This window comes from Globicephala melas, chromosome 21 (assembly GCF_963455315.2).
Source record: "Globicephala melas chromosome 21, mGloMel1.2, whole genome shotgun sequence".
NCBI classification, from domain to species: Eukaryota; Metazoa; Chordata; class Mammalia; order Artiodactyla; family Delphinidae; genus Globicephala; species Globicephala melas.
The window spans coordinates 27,652,416-27,672,951 of record NC_083334.1 but is presented as its reverse complement, the minus strand read 5'-3'; the positions used below and the strand labels follow the sequence as shown (position 1 = coordinate 27,672,951).

The 20,536-nt window shown below is 39.8% G+C and overlaps 1 protein-coding gene across 1 annotated transcript in view; it reads right to left on the bottom strand.

Annotated features, from left to right (window-relative positions):
* Window positions 1-770: 770 nt before the first annotated feature.
* UNC5D (unc-5 netrin receptor D) overlaps window positions 771-20,536 on the bottom strand; it is a 682,528-nt gene continuing 662,762 nt past the window's right edge. The window contains exon 17 of the mRNA XM_060291597.1: window positions 771-862. Coding sequence (XP_060147580.1) covers window positions 844-862 — 19 coding nt within the window. The 3' untranslated portion in view covers window positions 771-843. The remainder of the gene's footprint in view (window positions 863-20,536) is intronic.

The following is a 20,536-nucleotide window of genomic DNA, read 5'->3' as shown; positions in this document are numbered from 1 at the left end:
CTCTGTCGTCAATCCTTTGAATGTAGATGGTGGATTTCCAGTGCTGAGTTCAACAGAACTATTGAGAAGAAAGTTAGGATATTACAGGGTACACCTATCACCTTTTCTTTACTGAGTGGCTGAAAGATGACAAATTTTCTTTTATTTCCCGAATTGACAGGATTATTCAAATTCTAAAGGCAGAAATATAACTTTAATTTGGACTAAATGCTAATGTTTTGTCTACAAGGTCATTCCAAAATGGTCATGTTAATGGGCATTCTCTTTCCTAATCTGATCAAGAAATGGCTCTTTGAATTTCTCCGGAGACCCTGTAACATTTTATACCTGCTTCATCATTCTTCATCAATATTCGTAGACATGTTTATAATTTTCAAGACACCGAACAGAGCCCTGCTGGTGATGCAGAATCGTCCCTGTAAAGGTAGTATCGGGCAGGAAGTAAAGTGTGCCCTTAGGGACCTTCTCCTCCTGCCCACCCCTACCTCATCAACCAGGTGAAAGGCACCCTCCCCCCACCGCCCACTACTACTCAGAGCTGGCTATAACGTGCCATGTCTTCCGCTTCCCTTCCCCTCTCTTCCCCAAACATCTTGCCGCAATGCTCACATGATTGTAATAATCTCATCTGCATGCACCGCACATGTTAACAGTTCATCAGAGTTTCATGTGTTCCCCTCCCAGGCAACATGCTTACATACTTGCATGTTTGCTTGAACTTCCAGGGCTTTCATGTCAAGGAGAAACCTAACATCCTCAAGATGGTATTTGCTGATTTTAATAGAGTTCAGGGCTAACTCACAGAAACCATTGAATATCCAGCCATTTGCAGGAAGAGCAACTTCATTCCACCTCCTTTTTCCTGAAATATGAAAAAATCAATAACCATCTCTTCAAAATTATTCTGTAATGGTGCGTCCACCTGGAGCAACAGAAGCACACTGTTCAGGTGACAGCCTCTGGACAAACACAGCATCCCTGCGTAGCACGACTGGCAGAAGTCTGGATGTATTTGAACTCTGACAGCTCTGCCGAGTGAGTGCCCCTCAGTCACTATGTCTGATGAAAGGTGCAGGTGTCCCAACCCAAACGAGGAAAAGCACCTTCAGTAGTTATTAATTCCAGGGGAGGAGGATTCAGAAGAGCGTGCACTCTCTGAGTGCCCTAAACCAAAATTTGCTGGGGCTGAGAACAGAAATATCTTCAGGGGTTCATTTGCCATTACTCTGACCCTCCCCTGCTTTGCAAACTCCCTGGTACCACCCCTTTACCCCTCATTCTCCAGGATCTTAACAGTGGCATGATAATAGGACCCGCAGTTTTTAAAGGTATCCAAGAAATCTGTCCTTTGTTATGCAGAGCTTTGGGGGCTAAAGAATGAGGTATTTGCAGGCCTGATTATTTTTCAAAGAAAGAAAGAATCTGCGACTACTTAGGAAGCTTGTCTTTTCTCCAAGTCCCCCAGCTTCAGATGTCCATTATATAGAACTATTTGGTGGCATCATTTTGTACCAAAGACTCTGTTTTGTCGATATCTGTCCATCCCCAAGTAACTGGGGCCATCTGGCACGCAGCAAACAGGCTTGTGCATTAACTGTGCTCAGGAAACCTAGCAGTTAGCAATTAACTTTATCCCTGAATAATGCAGTGGAAATGATAATCAATGGGACAAAAATGGACAGCATTGGAAAACAGCTCGGAAAACACTTAGTGTGTCCAGATATAGAGGTTCCTGTGCATTCACTCAGATGAGAAATCAAATCCATGTCAGATTATCTTGCAGTTTATGGATCCTAGCTGGTTGCATAAATGGCAGCCCACTGGTCATAAATTCCACACCGACTTCCCTTAATGACCTTAGCGGGTTGCCGTTGTTTTACTGTGCTATCATTCAAAAAAAGCCCATCTGGTATTCATAAATACATGCAGAGGAGGGTGGACTTTGACATTTATAAATGCAACTGAAAATATGTTCAGTTCAGGTGGAATCAGGAGCTTCTCTGATAAAACAATTTTTTTTTCCTCTGTGTTTCCATGATTCTTTCATTAGATGCGTGAACCCAAATGCCCAACATTAGGGACTAGTTAAGCAAATTGTCATTCTTTTACATCATGGACAATTATTTTACAATATGTTTACTTAAATTCAAGTGTTATGAAAATAGGAAAGCATGATACAAACTGCATTTGTACCATAAACTCTACTGTCTAACAAAACTTCATAGACCTATAGGCAAGTGACTTTTACTCTCTTGGTCTCAGTTTCCTCTTTTGATTTTTTAGTTTTAATATTTTTTATTGAAGTATAATTGATTTAAAATGTGTTAATTTCTGCTATACAGCAAACTGATTCAGTTATACATATATATATATATACATTCTTTTTTAATATTCTTTTCCATTATGGTTTATCATAGGATATTGAATATAGTTCCTTGTGCTGTACAGTAGGGCCTTGTTGTTTATCCATTCTATATATAAAAGCTTACATCTGCTAACTCTAGCCTCCCACTCCATCCCTCTCCCAACCTGCTCCCCCTTGGCAACCACAAGTCTGTTCTCTATGTCTGTGAGTCTGTATCTGTTTTATAGATAAGTTCATTTGTGCTATATTTTAGATTCCACATATAAGTGACATCATATGGCATTTGTCTTTCTCTTTCTGACTTACTCCACTTAGTATGATAATCTCTACTTGCAACCATGTTGCTGCAAATGGCATTATTTCATTCTTTTTCATGGCTGAGTAGTACTCCATTGTATATATGTACCACATCTTTATCCATTCATCTGTCCATGGACATTTAGGTCGTTTCCATGTCTTGGCTATTGTGAATAGTGCTGCTGTGAACATAGGGGGCATGTATCTTTTCGAATTAGTGTTTTGTCTGGATATATGCCCAGGCATAGGATTGTTAGATCTTATGGCAACTCTATTTTTAGATTTTTGAGGAAACTCCATACTGTTTTCCATAGTGGCTGTACCAACTTACATTCCCACCCACCATGTGGTAGTGTTCCCTTTTCTCCACACCCTCTCCAGCATTTGTTATTTGTAGACTTTTAATAATGGCCATTCTGACCGGTGTGAGGTGGTACCTCATTGTAGTTTTGATTTGCATTTCTCTGATAATTGGTGACATTGAGCATCTTTTCATGTGCCTGTTGGCCATCTGTATGTCTTCTTTGGAGAGACGTCTATTTAGGTCTTCTGCCCATTTTTCAATGGGATTGTTTGTTGTTGTTGTTGAGTTGTATGATCAGTTTCCTCTTTTCTATAACGAAAGGTGGCCAGGTTTGAGTGCCTCCAGAGCACACCCTGATCAAGGGCTTAAATACAAGTAGCTTATTAGTGCTGTGGCTCCAGGAAGCACAGTGAAGAGTGAAAAAGTGAGATTCAGAAAAGAAAAAGGGTGTTAACCAATGAGCTGTAATTAACTCTGTGGAAAACTGGAGACGAGTCCTGCTGGAGACCCTCTGAGATGATCACTTCTCAGAATTATTCACCAGGGTATTTATTCATCAACACCCATCCCTTATTGCTTGCCAGTTACTCCTGGGACACTTCATCATATTCCATATGGAGCAAGCATACTTCCACCACCAGAGAGTAGCAAGAAATCATCTGAGCATAAAAGAACTGCCTCTAGGGTGGGCCAAGGAGATGCAGGCAGGGTACCAATGGCATCTGCTCGAAGGTAATTGGATTCAGTGACCTCTAACATGCTTTCAATCCCTGAAAGCTTACTTAGCAGACAGGGATATTACTGAATGATCTTGCACTGCATCTTTAGAATTTTCTACAATAAGCTTTAGAAGGCAAAAAAAAAGTAGGTGGTAGGAAGTTGGTAAAATTGTTGTCTTTGGGTTCCCCAGAGCAGACCCGTAGTCAGAGACTCAAGTAGAAGTTGTTCAGCTGGGAGGTTATTCCAGGAAAAATTATAAAGTTACAAGGAGATGAGAGAGGAGAAGGATACATCCAATAAATAGGGTGCTATTAATTAGTGCTTAGTTATCACCGTTATAAACTAACCCTCAGAAGTCAGCCAGCCTGTATGGAAATGTTGAGGACAAGTGGATGAACGGGAACACCGAGAGCATCTGCTGTAGAGGAAGTCATTTCTCTTATGGTAGCACTTGAGGGCCCTGTGACGTGTCATGTACACATCCTGCAGCTTGCGCATTAATCTAGGGAGCCACTGGGTGGAAGGGGACCTACCGCTTCCATCAGGGGTCTCCTCACCACCACAGCCAAGCATCTTCATCTTCTTCAAACCCTTCCCATGACAGTACTGTCTCTACCTCCCATTCAGAACTTATAGCTTCCTTTTTGCTTCTATAAGGTAATGAATGACTTGTCTTCCTAACTATACTGTAAGTTTCTGTGGAACAGAGCCTCTGTCTTACTAGCATATTTTATTCTCAGGGCATAGTACACAGTAATGTTCCTCAAATACTTGTTGTCTTGAACATACTATAAAAATTAAGTACAGAAAAAGCTAAAAGGAAATATGCTCTTTGAAATGGAAACTGTGGCTGGTGGAATTGTTTTGTGTTTTTGCTTTTGCTTCCTTTTATTTTTAACTTTTGTTTTTCATAAAAGCAGTATGTGCTTTTTTCGAGAATTTGAAAAGTCTAAAAAGAGTCATGTTTTTAATCTACTTGTCTTACAATGATGAAAGCAAGAAAACAGACTCCTTCTTAAAAATCTAATTTAGCCCTATATCCATGACTGGATCTGTCTAATACCAGAATGTTTCAGCTCTCAGGGCACATAGTGTTTGGTTATTTAAGTGATAATTACTTTGTATGCCCACCTAAAATAATAATGCCATATTTCAACACAGAAAAGAAATGGTAAGATTGAACAGATGACACAAATAACCCATCCATGTTAATTTCCAGCCTCTAACGTGTTCTTTATCTTGTTGCTTCTGGATCCCTCCAGATAATATAGAATACTTCCAGGTGCAAAGTTTGCCTGATTTAATTTAGAAGTCAGGATACAGTATAGTATAGTGCTCAGCTTGAGAACGCGCTTTGAACTGTAATGACCTTCCTTAATCTCAATACATCATTATAACTACCTATATAATTTCTCAAACCTAGAGAAACCTAGGTTTCAGTCAGCCCATTATTAACAACTAATGGTTAGATTTAGGATAGGTTATTCTAACATTCATAAAAGGCTTCATAGGAAAGGTCAGTGAACTCTACAGAATCAATCATTTATGAGCAGTCTTTGGTTTTCACTGAAATATTTATGAATGATAAAATTATTTTGACAAGGCAGAGTTCGATAGGGAGGCCATTTCTGACAACATGACATGGTTTCATAGAAATTCCTGGGTACAGTTAAAATAAGGCACAAGCTAAGCCAGAGGAAATGGATAATTCCATTTTTACCTCTGCAAGGGACAGCAGGCACTGAATGTGAACATTCACATGCTCCTATGTGCCACACGCTGTCAGCATCAGACCAAAAGAGGCAGCCCAAAATAAAGCTTAAAATAAATATATGAGAAAATAAAGCTATTCTCCAATGTCTTAGCAAGCAGATGTTTGGATATTTCTACCGTATAAGAATGACATTCGTTATTACTCAGCCATAAAAAGAAACGAAATTGAGTTATTTAGAGTGAGGTGGATGGACCTGGAGTCTGTCATACAGAGTGAAGTAAATCAGAAAGAGAAAAGCAAATATCGTATGCTAACACATGTATATGGAGTCTAAAAAAATAAATAAATGAAGGTTCTGAAGAACCTAGTGGCAGGACAGGAATAAAGATGCAGACATAGAGAATGGACTTGAGGACACGGGGAGGGGGAAGGATAAGTTGGGACAAAGTGAGAGAGTGGCATGGACATATATACACTACCAAACGTAAGGTAGATAGCTAGTGGGAAGCAGCCGCATAGCACAGGGAGATCAGCTAGGTGCTTTGGGACCACCTAGAAGGGTGGGATAGGGAGGGTGGGAGGGAGATGCAAGAGGGAGGAGCTATGGGGATATATGTATATGTATAGGTGATTCACCCTGTTATAAAGCAGAAACTAACACACCATTGTAAAGCAATTATACTCCAATAAAGATGTTAAAAACAAAATGACATTCCATCAAAAAGCTGGTTATGCACATGAAGAATCAAGTGACTTGATTATTTTTTAACAAAGAATGGCCCACCCCTCCCGCGACCAAATTGCTATAACAGAAACCAACTGCATTGTGTATTCAATACAACAGTAGCAGAGATCACGGACGGTTCAATTAAGAATGTGTACATGATGGGCGTAGTGAATTAGGACCACCCCCCTCGGGGATCACTAGAAGAAAGAGCTGGCTTCCAAGCTCCTTTCTATAACCTATGTATAAAATTAGTCCCTATACCCTGGAAGCATCGCCAAACAAAAAGGTGGGTGACGTTTGTTTCAGTCTAATTTCACATGTGTACAAACAGAAATCCAGGAGAAAGTCATTCATTCATAAATGAGTGAGCTCATGACCCTCCAACCCCAGGTCCCATGGTAGATCAAATCACAAGGCCTTAGAGTTCAACAAGAACTGCCTTTTATTTGGGGAGCAGAATTAGCCATGCTTAAGTGACTTCAACAACCTTGCAAATCAACGGCTTGCTTTACTTTCTTTCTGTACCATCCCATAATAGAAAACATATCCAGACAAATTGAAATCAGTGAAAACTTTCCACAGTTAGTCTGAACTTGTTTAAACTTGTTTAACTTTGCTTAAACACAAGACTCCTTGAGTACGTGGAATGTTAGGAAAAATTTAAATATTTTATGGATTTAATCTATAGATTTACAGTGTCAGTAAACTCTAAACATTCTGAACATTAATTTAGAATAATTAGGCAGAAGTGAAATATCCAGAAAACAAAAATGTTCACGTTATTCAAGCACATGTATATAATGTAGTATGTAATTAAACTATTTCCAACGGGAGGCTGTGAAATACTCTAGTTGTAATATTAATGAAACTTCTGTATTTTTTAATATTAACCACATGCCAGTGACTGTTGTTCTAGGGGCTTCAGAATACATGAAAACAATCAATTTCCTTGAGATATTTTTAAGGACAATGCTGGCCTGCCTTTATTAGTAATCTGCCTAAGGAGTAATTATTTTCTACAGATGGTACAGAAATTCCTAACTAATAGACCCTCTTCAAGTGATCACAGATTTCAAATTAGTAAAAATAGAGTTTATCAGAGTATTTATTCCATTGGCAAGATGATTTGTTTCTGGAGGAATAGAGTTCAGATTCCATCATGACAATTACTCATGTAAGATTTAATTTTCTGAACTTATGGAAAATGAGTTTGAAAAAATGGAGGTGCCTCTAAAATTAAACAACCTGTTTCTGCCAACCTAGAGGAAGCTCCCCCTACGTTTCCCAGTGCCAAGCCCTCCCTCATCCCAAGCGGGTTCTTCTCCAGTGCATCTGCGCTTTCTCATTTGAAGTCAAAATCAACCATCCTTTTGTCTTCATGCAAAATCCCACCAGCTCAGCCTCCTGTCCCTCCCAGGGACCACCCCTATCTCCTCCATTAGATCCACTGGGGATATTTCCCTAAGCCCAAATTCTCATCTGGATATTTCTCTACTCAGAAACCTTTAGCGGTCACCATTGCCTGAGGTGTAAACTTCCAATTCATGAACATTAAGTGAACACAGGTTGAGTAAGGCAGTTACCCATTTGTGTTAGTAAAGGGGACAAAAATTGCCCTTGTTTTGGTGATTTTGCTGTGTGTTAGTATTCTCTTCTTTTAAAATGGGATACCAGCATCACCGGCTTTTCAAAATAATTGGGAACATTAATTAAAAGTATGGAAGTGAAAGTACTCTGAAAAGTGTAAGACTCTGAACACATTGGGTGGTCACTGTAAGTAGTTCCGTAAAGCCTGTTGGCTTCTTTCCTCACTGGTAGTAGCAGGTTTCTTGGATTATCAAATACAACATGAGGTGACGTGCTTCCTTCACTGGTCCTTAATTTCTGTTCTGCCTCAGAGGTAAATAAGCTAAAATCAGACACACTTAGCCCCTTGCTGTGAAAACCATTACTACTTTTTGCATAATTATTGCGCTTACAGATTTTATAGTTCTTCCTTTGCGTTTGACATTTTACTTGGTACTCTGTATCCAATTGTCGTGTAAATCAATTCAATTTAATCTCACCATCAGCCTCTTGAAACAATGGTTTCCCAACACGAGGCTTCAAAGCCTCTCTCATTTTCTCCTTTCTCTGATTCTTTACTTGGTATTTCCAACATTCGTACGATCTCTTTGGAGATCACCGCATAAAAAGAAGGATGCAAAAAGGCCAACAGGAAACATTCCAAGATGCTTGTAAACCTAATTTTCTGGGTCCTTATTAAGAGTCACATTTATAAAATGTGCACTAACAAAATCTCAGTTACCTGTTATAGTGCATTAAACTTAATCCTCTGTGGACTTTTCTATTAGACTGACCTCCAATTTGATTAGGCAAAGGAGATCCCGAGACATTAAAGCTGTCTAAAATGGATGGACACACACACACACACACACACACACACACACACACACACACACAATCGAGCGGTTTGGAAACCTTGCAAAGCATTCTCAAGGTTTGAACTTGGCAGTTTTGACCTTCAGCATTTATGTGGATTCCCATGTAGCAGGTAATTTTGTTGTATTTTATTTTTTCCCCACCCAAGAAGAAAAGATGGAAGGAAGAAAGGAGGGAGTGAGAGAGGAAGGAGGACAAGGCAAGTGAAGAAATAAGGAAGAAAAGAAAATGGCAATGAGTAAATAATAGAATTTTTTAAAATTCAAGAATAAGATAAGAGCAAAGGAAATATCTCTTTGAAGGGTCGACTTTAATGCATCCCCTTAAAAAGGACAACTTAAGCAGTCATTCATTTCCTGAGTTCAATTCAATTCTGATTTTCATTTCCATTAATGAGAAAGAGGTTCTCTCTCTCTGCGGCTCAGAAATATAAGAAAATAATAAGAAAATAGTGCTGTTAACATGCGTATTTGTGAATTAGCACAAGCCAACCCTGCTTTTGCATTAAGGCTCTGAGTAGTTCACCAGGTTTAAAATTTATTGAGGGCCGATGCAGGGGACACGGGTTCGTGCCCCGGTCCGGGAAGATCCCACGTGCCGCGGAGCGGCTGGGCGCATGAACCATGGCCGCTGAGCCTGCGCGTCCGGAGCCTGTGCTCCGCAACGGGAGAGGCCACAACAGTGAGAGGCCCGCGTACCGCAAAAAAAAAAAAAATTATTGAAACGCAAACACTTAACCTTTGCTCCCTTCCGTTCCTCAAGTAGAGTTATTTGGTAGTTAGGCTAGAAGCATCAATATACGTCTGTATTTCCTGATGTTCACCTTCTCTGGCTGCTGCTAGCACTTTCCATTGCATTACAACGTAACGACAAAATATGAGTTGTGTTCAAAGTCTTGACAGAGAACATGAAATATAAATTTCAAAGGAAGGGAAGGGTCAGGACCATCTGTACTACTTCAAAAGGACCTTAGTAGGTGCATTTTAAAGTACCTATTATTAATTTGTTTGGTCTTTGCATTTGGATGATATATTAAAAGGGAGATGCAGTGATAAACAATTATCATTAAGATAAAGTATGCTTCTTCCCTAAAAAGAGTATTGAAAGTTATTCTAGTTTATTATGCACCTGAATGACACCATGAACAAAGAAACTGAAATCAACAAACAAAGGGAGGAAAGTGAAAACCTACTGAATTGCATTATAAAATATAATCTACATTACAGCAGGAGTACATTCATTTAGTAGAAAATTAGCAAGGTTCTGTTAACAGAATAATGAAGAGTTTCAAAGGTGTACCATATCAAAAAAAGCCCTAATTGTGTTCATTAATTCCCAGCCCAACATTACTGTGGGAAAACTAAATGTGAACAAAGCAATAAGATGCCTCATATTCTCAGAAACCTGCACAAATGCTTGCCATCCATTAAATTTACTTCGGTATGTCCCATCTTAATTATTATAGCAGTATAATGAAGGCAACAGTCTCTAAAGATGAAGACAGGCATTGATTTGAAATATGACTTTCAAGAGTTGTATGGGGAGCGGTAGGAGGGATATATGTGACCTTAGAGGTCAAGATAGAGTCACTGAGGAAAAAAAAACAGGTAGTATAAATGAAGAATTTATACCGAATAGTATATATAGATTTCAATACACTATTGAAATACCTAAAAATGCTATTGTACCCTAAATAGGAACAAGAATCTAGGCTCTCAGAGAAGAACTGAACTTATACAATTAGGTAGGAAAATAAAATCAGTCCAATTGGTAATTTAAAGACGTGGATGAAATGTCCAGATGAGAGACTGGCTTTTTCCCTTCTCAAACTTGTTGTCTGGGCAATAGTAGATGCGATATTTATGTCTGTGTTCTGGGGGAAATCAGTTTCTCTGTTGCAATTTTTCATTTTTAATAATATTAGTATGAATTTCTCCAGTGCCTTTCATTCCATTAGCTCAAAGCACTTTTCAAACCACTAATGAATTATGCTTCCTGAGATTCCAGCAAGGCAGAAAGCATCCCATCCATTTTCGAAGCAAAATACTTCACTTCTAGCAGCATCAGCCATTAGAGAATAGCCACAATTTTTTAAAAAATATTTTTATCACTTTCTCACTTCCCATTTTGTCTCCTGCTTAATAGGTACATCTGAGGCATTAAGAAATTTAACGAGATCACCCAAAGAGGGAGAGGTCAAGCCCTTGATTCTCACTAATGTTTTCTGTCCTACACCTTAAAGTATCCACAGGAGATGGATCTACTCAAGTTTCCAGAACTCTCCATGGGAGGACAAAGAGCAAAGAGGGATGCCCTCAAATCCAGTCTCTTATAACTAGGCATCTCCATTATCTTTTCAGTATTCATCAGCCTGAACCATAAAGCGCTGAAAAGAACAGGTTAGGTGACAAAAGTTTTTTCCCAAAACTGAGTGACTCATGGACAACATCATTCATTACACCCCGAGAGAGTAGGAAATTGCCAAAGAGAACGTTAATTTCAGGTCCATTTAAATTCCAAGTCACTTCTTTTTAGAAGTCTATCCTGAGTGAGTCCTTTTAGGTGTCTAAGCAAACAAATGAGATGATGAGAGAAACTGAATGAGTCCATTTGTTTCCACTTTAAACAATAAATTATGATAAGTTCTACCGTTACCATTTCTGAATTTTTTTATTTTTAAAACTTTTTATCAAGGGTAAAGGGTGACTTCTATCTGTTCTGTGTCTACCATATTGACCATATTAAAATATGAAAAATAACCATGATATTGGTGCCTGTGACTTACCTCCCACAATTACTGCATTAGAATATTTAATTGTATGTTTCCATCACTTGAAAAGCAGACACTGTGTTCTTTTTAAAGCACATAGGCCTTACATTTTTCCAAAACGAGTTGGGAGAGGTCAAGATATTTCTGATCTGCACAAAGTGGAGCAGAAGAGAAGAGCAGAGCGAGAGGACTCCGTGGGAAAATGGAACGACCTGCTAGAATCTTCTGAGGCAGAACTTTATGTAACATGGTCAAAATATAAATAAAATCTCAAATTATCAGTTATATCCATAGCGAAACGGTCCTTCAAACATATTCTGAAGTCAAATCTAAATCCTATAAAAATTATACCATAACATAATGAAAACAACACCAGAAAGGTACCATAACTGCACCCAGTTTGCAGGGATAAGAAAAGGCAGGCGTACAGACCTGTCTGGATGTGCAGAGCCCTTCTCAAAAAAACACACACGCGAAAGCAGAATGAGGTGGGAAACACATTTCCTAAGCTTCCACATAAGCCCATAGTTACTCCCTATCGACACCAGATGGCCTTCCATAGCCAAGTGTTCACTTATTTTATCCCCAACGTTAAAAAAAAAAAAAAAAAAAAAAAGACAGGCTGCTGCAATAAATACTATATATAAATGTGTTGTAAGCATTCTTAGATAAGTATATCAGCCAAATTTAAAACTATAGAAAAGCAAAGACTGTATAAAGTTGTTTCCTTTTACATACAGAGCTCAGCCTATTACTTTATGGTGTTAATTCTAGTACATCATTGATAGTTATAATAATTTCCTTTGGAAATAAAAAAATGGCTATAACTCTATATGACTAACATAGATCAATGAGATACATTGAAATCAAATTCAGAGCTAGAAGTCAGTAAAAGAAAAAAGAAAGAATTCGGGGGAATAAAAATTACTTGAACCTTGGAAATCTTAAAAAATGGATTAAAATAAAATAATAAAGTCACCAACATGTCATTTTCTATCTTCTTTTTGAAATCACCGTTCAAAGAAAGATCAGTCTCAGGCCTCAAGCAAAATAGATTAAGATCCCAGAACAAAGCAGACTTTTTTTTTTAATACAGCAGGTTCTTATTAGTTATCTGTTTTACACATATTAGTGTATACATGTCAATCCCAATCTCCCAATTCATCCCACCACCACCCACCCCCGCCTCCACCACTTGCCCGCCTTGGTGTCCATACATTTCTTCTCTACATCTGTGTCTCTATTTCTGCCTGGCAAACCAGTTCATCTGTACCATTTTTCTAGATTCCACACATATACGTTAATATACGATATTTGTTTCTCTTTCTGAATTACTTCACTCTGTATGACAGTCTCTAGGTCCATCCACGTCTCTACAAATGACCCAATTTTGTTCCTTTTTATGGCCGAGTAATATTCCATTGTATATATGTACCACACCTTCTTTATCCATTCATCTGTCAATGGGCACTTAGGTTACTTCCATGACCCGGCTATTGTAAATAGTGTTGCAATGAACATTGGCGTGCATGTGCCTTTTTGAATTATGGTTTTCTCAGGATATATGCCCAGTAGTGGAATTTCTGGGTCATATGGTAATTCTCTTTTTAGTTTTTTGTTTGTTTGTTTTTGCTGTACACGGGCCTCATACTTCTGTGGCCTCTCCCATTGCAGAGCACAGGCTCCAGACGTGCAGGCTCAGCGGCCGTGGCTCATGGGCCCAGCCGCTCCACAGCATGTGGGATCCTCCCAGACTGGGGCACGAACCCATGCCCCCTGCATCAACCCGCAGACTCTCAACCACTGCGCCACCAGGGAAGCCCCTCTTATTAGATTTTAAGGACTCTCCATACTGTTCTCCATAGTGGCTGTCTCAATTTACATTCCCACCAACAGTGCAAGAGGGCTCCCTTTTCTCCACACCCTCTCCAGCATTTGTTGTTTATAGATTTTCTGATGATGCCCATCCTAACTGGTGTGAGGTGATACCTCATTGTAGTTTTGATTTGCATTTCGCTAATAATTAGTGATGTTGAGCAGCTTTTCATGTGCTTCTTGGCCACCTGTATATCTTCTTTGGAGAAATGTCTATTTAGGTCTTCTGCCCATTTTTGGATTGAGTTGTTTGTTTTCTTAATATTGAGTTGCATGAGCTGATTATATACTTTGGAGATTAATCATTTGTGCATTGATTCATTTGCAAATAGTTTCTCCCATTCTGAGGGTTGTCATTTCATCTTGTTTATAGTTTCCTTTGCTGTGCAAAAGATTTTAAGTTTCATTAGGTCCCATTTGATTATTTTTGTTTTTATTTCCATTACTCTAGAAGGTGGATCAAAAAAGATCTTGTTGTGATTTATGTCATAGAGTGTTCTTCCTATGTTTTGCTCTAAGAGTTTTATAGTGTCTGGCCTTACATACAGGTCTTTAATCCATTTTGATATTATGTTTGTCTATGCTGTTAGGGAGTGTTCTAACTTCTTTCTTCTATATGTAGCTGTCCAGTTTTCCCAGCACCACTTATTGAAGAGACTGTCTTTTCTCCATTGTATATCCTTGCCTCCTTTGTCATAGATTAGTTGACCATACGTGCATGGGTTTATCTCTGGGCTTTCTATCCTGTTCCATTGAGCTATGTTTCTGTTTTTGTGCCAGTACCATATTGTCTTAATTACTGTACCTTTGTAGTATAATCTGAAGTCAGGGAGTCTGATTCCTCCAGCTCTGTTTTTTGCCCACAAGATTTCTTTGGCTATTTGGGGTCTTTTGTGTCTCCATACAAATTTTAAGATTTTTTGTTCTAGTTCTGTAAAAAATGCTATTGGTAATTTGATAGGGATTGCATTGAATCTGTAGATTGCTTTGGGTACTATACTCATTTTCACAATGTTGATTCTTCCAATCCTGGAACATGGTATATCTCTCCAACTGTTTGTGTCATCTTTGATTTCTTTCATCAGTGTCTTATAGTTTTCTGAGTATAGGTCTTTTGTCTCCTTAGGTAGGTTTATTCCTAGGTATTTTATTCTTTTTGTTGCAGTGGTGAATGGGATTGTTTCCTTAATTTCTCTTTCTGGTCTTTCGTTGCTAGTGTATAGGAATGCAAGAGATTTCTGTGCATTAATTTTGTATCCTGCAACTTTACCAAATTCATTGATTAGCTCTAGTAGTTTTCTGGTAGCATCTTTAGGTTTCTCTCTGTATAGTATCATGTCATCTGCAAACAGTGACAGTTTTACTTCTTTTCCAAATTTGTATTCCTTTATTTCTTTCTTGTCTGATTGCCATGTCTAGGACTTTCAAAACTACGTTGAATAACAGTGGCAAGAGTGGACATCCTTGCCTTGTTCCTGATCTTAGAGGAAATGCTTTCAGTTTTTCACCATTGAGAATGACATTTGCTGTGGGGTTGTTGTATATGGCCTTTATTATGTTGAGGTAAGTTCCCTCTGTGAACACATTCTGGAGAGTTTTTTATCATAAATCGGTGCTGAATTTTGTCAAAAGCTTTTTCTGTATCTACTGAGATGATCATATGGTTTTTATTCTTCAGTTTGTTAATAGGGTGTATCACATTGATTGATTTACATATATTGAAGAACGCTTGCATCCCTGGGGTAAATCCCACTTGATCATGGTGTATGATTCTTAATGTTTTGTTGGATTCTGCTCACTAGTATTTTGTTGAGGATTTTTGCATCTATATTCATCAGTGATATTGGTCTGTAATTTTCTTTTTTAGTAATTTTCTTATCTTTGTCTGGTTTTGGCATCAGGGTGATGGTGGCCTTTTAGAATGAGTTTGGGAGTGTTCCTTTCTCTGCAACTTTTTAGAACAGTTTAAGAAGGATGGGTGTTAGCTTTTCTCTAAATGTTTGATAGAATTCACTGTAAAGCCATCTGGTCCTGGACTTTTGTTTGTTGGAAGATTTTTAATCACAGTTTCAGTTTCATTACTTATGATTGGTCTGTTCATATTTTCTATTTCTTCCTGGTTCAGTCTTGGAAGGTTATACCTTTCCAAGAATTTGTCCATTTCTTCCAGGTTGTCCATTTTATTGGCATAGAGTTGCTTGTAGTAGTCTCTTAGGATGCTTTGTATTTCTGTGTTGTCCATTGTAACTTCTCCTTTTTCATTTCTAATTTTATTGATTTGAGTCTCCTCCCTTTTTTTTTTTGTTGAGTCTGGCTAAAGGTTTATCAATTTTGTTTGTCTTCTCAAAGAACCAGTCTTTAGTTTTATTGATCTTTGCTATTGCTTTCTTTGTTTCTATTTCATTTATTTCTGCTCTGCTGTTTGTGATTTCATTGCTTCTACTAACTTTGGGTTTTGTTTCTCCTTCTTCCTCTAGTTCCTTTAGGTGTAAGGTTAGATCGTTTATTTGAGATTTTTCTTGTTTCTTGAGGTACAATTGTATTGCTATAAATTCCCCTCTTAGAACTGCTTTTGCTGCATCCAATAGGTTTTGGATCATCGAGTTTTCATTGTCATTTGTCTCCAGATATTTTTTTGATTTCCTCTTTGATTTCTTCAGTGATCTCTTGGTTATCTAGTAATGTATTGTTTAGCCTCCGTGTGTTTGTGTGTGTTACGTTTTTTTCCCTGTAATTGATTTCTAATCTCATAGCGCTGTGGTCAGAAAAGATGTTTGTTATATTTCAATTTTCTTAAATTTACTGAGGCTTGAGTTGTGACCCAAGATGTGGATCTATCTTGGAGAATGTTCCGTTTGCACTTGAGAAGAAAGGGTAATCTGCTGTTTTTGGATGGAATGTCCTTTAAATATCAATTAAATCTATGTGGTCTATTGTGTCATTTAAAGCTTCTGTTTCCTTATTAATTTTCTGTTCGGATGATCTGTCCATTGGTGTAAGTTAGGCCTTAATGTCCCCCACTATTACTGTGTTACTGTTGATTTCCTCTTTTATAGCTGTTAGTATTTGCCTTATGTATTGAGGTGCTCCTATGTTGGGTGCATAAATATTTACAATTGTTATATCTTCTTCTTGGATTGATCCCTTGATCATTATGTAGTGTCCTTCTTTGTCTCTTCTAATAGTCTTTATTTTAAAGTCTATTTTGTCTGATATGAGAATTGCTACTCCAGCTTTCTTTTGGTTTCCATTTCCATGGAATATCTTTTTCCATCAACTTACTTTCACTCTGTATGTGTCTCTAGGTCTGAGGTGGGTCTCTTGTAGACAGCATATATATGGGTCTTGTTTTTGTATCCATTCAGCCAATCTGTGTCTTTTGGTGGGAGCATTTAGTCCATTTACATTTAAGGTAATTATCGATATGTATGTTCCCATTCCCATTGTCTTAATTGTTTTGGGTTCGTTATTGTAGGTCTTTTCCTTCTCTTGTGTTTCTTGCCTAGAGAAGTTCCTTTAGTATTTGTTGTAAAGCTGGTTTGGTGGTGCTGAACTCTCTCAGCTTTTGTTTGTCTGTAAAGGTTTTAATTTCTCCATCAAATCTGAATGAGATCCTTGCTGGGTAGAGTAATCTTGGTTGCAGGTTTTTCTCCTTCATCACTTTAAATATGTCCTGCCAGTGCCTTCTGGCTTGCAGAGTTTCTGCTGAAAGATCAGCTGTTAACCTTACAGGGATTCCCTTGTGTGTTATTTGTTGTTCTTCCCTTGTTTCTTTTAATATGTTTTCTTTGTATTTAATTTTTGACAGTTTGATTAATATGTGTCTTGGTGTATTTCTCCTTGGATTTATCCTGTATGGGACTCTCTGTGCTCCCTGGACTTGATTAACTATTTCCTTTCCCATATTAGGGAAGTTTTCAACTATAATCTCTTCAAATATCTTCTCAGTCCCTTTCTTTTTCTCTTCTTCTTCTGGAACCCCTATAATTCGAATGTTGGCGTGTTTAATGTTGTCCCAGAGGTCTCTGAGACTGTCCTCAGTTCTTTTCATTCTTTTTTCTTTATTCTGCTCTGCAGTAGTTATTTCCACTATTTTATCTTCCAGGTCACTTATCCGTTCTTCTGCCTCAGTTATTCTGCTATTGATCCCATCTAGAGTATTTTTAATTTCATTTATTGTGTTGTTCATCGTTGCTTTTTTCATCTTTAGTTCTTCTAGGTCCTTGTTAAGTGTTTCTTGCATTTTGTCTATTCTATTTCCAAGATTTTGGATCATCTTTACTATCATTATTCTGAATTCTTTTTCAGGTAGACTGCCTATTTCCTCTTCATTTGTTAGGTCTGGTGGGTTTTTATCTTGCTCCTTCATCTGCGGTGTGTTTTTCTGTCTTCTCATTTTGCTTATCTTACTGTGTTTGGGGTCTCCTTTTTGCAGGCTGCAGGTTTGTAGTTCCCTTGTTTTTGGTGTCTGTCCCCAGTGGCTAAGGTTGGTTCAGTGGGTTGTGTAGGCTTCCTGGTGGAGGGGACTGTTGCCTGTGTTCTGGTGGATGAGGCTGGATCTTGTCTTTCTGGTGGGCAGGTCCACGTCTGGTGGTGCGTTTTGGGATGTCTGTGGACTTATTATGATTTTAGGCAGCCTCTCTGCTAATGGGTGGGGCTGTGTTCCTGTCTTGCTAGTTGTTTGGCATAGGATGTCCAGCACTGTAGCTTGCTGGTCGTTGAGTGAAGCTGGGTGCTAGTGTTGAGATGGAGATCTCTGGGAGATTTTCGCCATTTGATATTATGTGGAGCTGGGAGGTGTCTTGTGAACCAGTGTCCTGAAGTTGGCTCTCCCACCTCAGAGGCACAGCACTGACTCCTGGCTGGAGCACCAAGAGCCTTTCATCCACACGGCTCAGAATAAAAGGGAGAACAAGTAGAAAGAAAAAATTAGTAGACGTAGAAAGAAAGAAACAAAGAAGGAAAGAAAGAAAGGAGGGAGGGAGGAAGGAAGGAAGGAAGGAGGGAAGGGAGGAAAAAAAGAAAGAAAGAAAGAAGATAAAGTAAAATAAAATAAAGATAAAATATAATAAAGTTATTAAAATAAAAAATAATTATTAAAAAAAACTGATGGATAGAACCCTAGGACAAATGGTGGAAGCAAAGCTATACAGACAAAATCTCACACAGAAGCATACACATACACACTCACAAAAAGAGGAAAAGGGGGAAAAGTATATCTTGCTCTCAAAGTCCACCTCCTCAATTTGGGATGATTCGTTGTCTATTCATGTATTCCACAGGTGCAGGGTACATCAAGTTGATTGTGGAGCTTTAATCCGCCTCTTCTGAGGCTGCTGGGAGAGATTTCCCTTTCTCTTCTTTATTCTCAAAGCTCCCGGGGCTCAGCTTTGGATTTGGCCCCGCCTCTGCGTGTAGGTCGCTGGAGGGCGTCTGTTCTTCGCTCAGACAGGACGGGGTTAAAGGAGCCGCTGATTCGCGGGCTCTGGCTCACTCCGGCCGGGGGGGGGGGCGGAGGGAGGGGCATGGAGTGCGGGGCGAGCCTGCGGCGGCAGGGGCCGGCATAACGTTGGGCCAGCCTGAGGCGCGCCATGCATTCTCCTGGGGAAGTTGTCCCTGGATCCCAGGACCCTGGCAGTTGCGGGCTGCACAGGCTCCCCGGAAGCGGGGTGTGGAGAGTGACCTGTGCTCGCACATAGGCTTCTTGGTGGCGGCAGCAGCGGCCTTAGCGTCTCATGCCCGTTTCTGGGGTCCGCACTTTTAGCCGCGGCTCGCGCCCGTCTCTGGAGCTCCTTTAAGCAGTGCTCTTAATCCCCTCTCCTCGCACACCAGGAAACAAAGAGGGAAGAAAAAGTCTCTTGCCTCTTCGGCAGGTGCAGACTTTTCCCCGTACTCCCTCCTGGCCAGCTGTGGCGCACTAACCCCCTGCAGGCTGTGTTCACACCGCCAACCCCAGTCCTCTCCCTGAACTCCGACCGAAGCCCAAGCCTCAGCTCCCAGCCCCACCCGCCCCAGTGGGTGAGCAGACAAGCCTCTCGGGCTGGTGAGTGCCGGTCGGCACCGATCCTCTGTGCGGGAATCTCTCCGCTTTGCCCTCTGCACCCCTGTTGCTGTGCTCTCCTCCGTGGCTCCGAAGCTCTCCCCCTCCACTTCCCGTCTCCGCCGGCGAAGGGGCTTCTAGTGTGTGGAACCCTTTCCTCCTCCACAGCTCCCTCCCACTGGTGCAGGTCCCGTCCCTATCCTTTTGTCTCTGTTTATTCTTTTTTCTTTTGCCCTACCCAGGTACGTGGGGAGCTTCTTGCCTTTTGGGAGGTCTGAGGTCTTCTGCCAGCGTTCAGTAGGTGTTCTGTAGGAATTGTTCCACGTGTAGATGTATTTCTGGTGTATCTGTGGGGAGGAAGGTGATCGTGTCTTACTCTTCCGCCATCTTCCCCTTGTCCCTAAAAAAAATTTTTTAAGATAGAGTAGCAAAATCTCTAGGACATGTTTAAAATTTTATACTATCATTCAGCATTTGTCTACCTGTTCTTTATCACCAGAGAAGTACAGTGGATTCAACCAAACCTGGGATCAAAAACATTTGCGGGGGAAAAAAAGAGTAATTCCAGAAAGTTCCAAAAAGCAAAACTTGAATTTGCCGCATGCTGACAGCTATTTACATAGCATTTACATTGTATTAGGTATTATAAGTAATCGACAGATGATTTAAAGTATAAGAGAGAATGTGCATGTTATATGCAAATACTCCATAGGGGTCCAGGAACCAATCCCCTGAGGTTACCCAGAGAGTATTCTTTATTCTATGGCTTTCTTTTTTTTTTTTTTTTTTGGTGGTACGCGGGCCTCTCACGGTTGTGGCCTCTCCCGTTGCGGAGCACAGGCTCCGGACGCGCAGGCTCAGTGGCCATGGCTCACGGGCCCAGCCGCTCCGCAGCATGTGGGATCCTCCCGGACTGGGGCACGAACCCGTGTGCCCTGCATCGGCAGGCGGACTCTCAACCACTGCTTCACCAGGGAAGCCCTACGGCTTTCTATTTTAATAAACACAGTCAAAACCTTCCTGTTAAAAGACAGCCTCCTCTCACTCACTGAAGTAAATGTGCTATGCTCTGCTTGAAAATACACCATCCTTGTACCACGATTAATGTTTACCCCTGGGCTTAGAGTGCTCATGCAGACTGCCAGGGCTTATAGGCACAAATCACGAAAATACAGCCACAAATCATTCTCCCTAAATAAAAAGGTCAACTGGTATTAAATTAGTTCATTTACAGAACTCATTGAAATTAGCAGCATGTTCTTAAATTGCTTCTTGTTTGAGG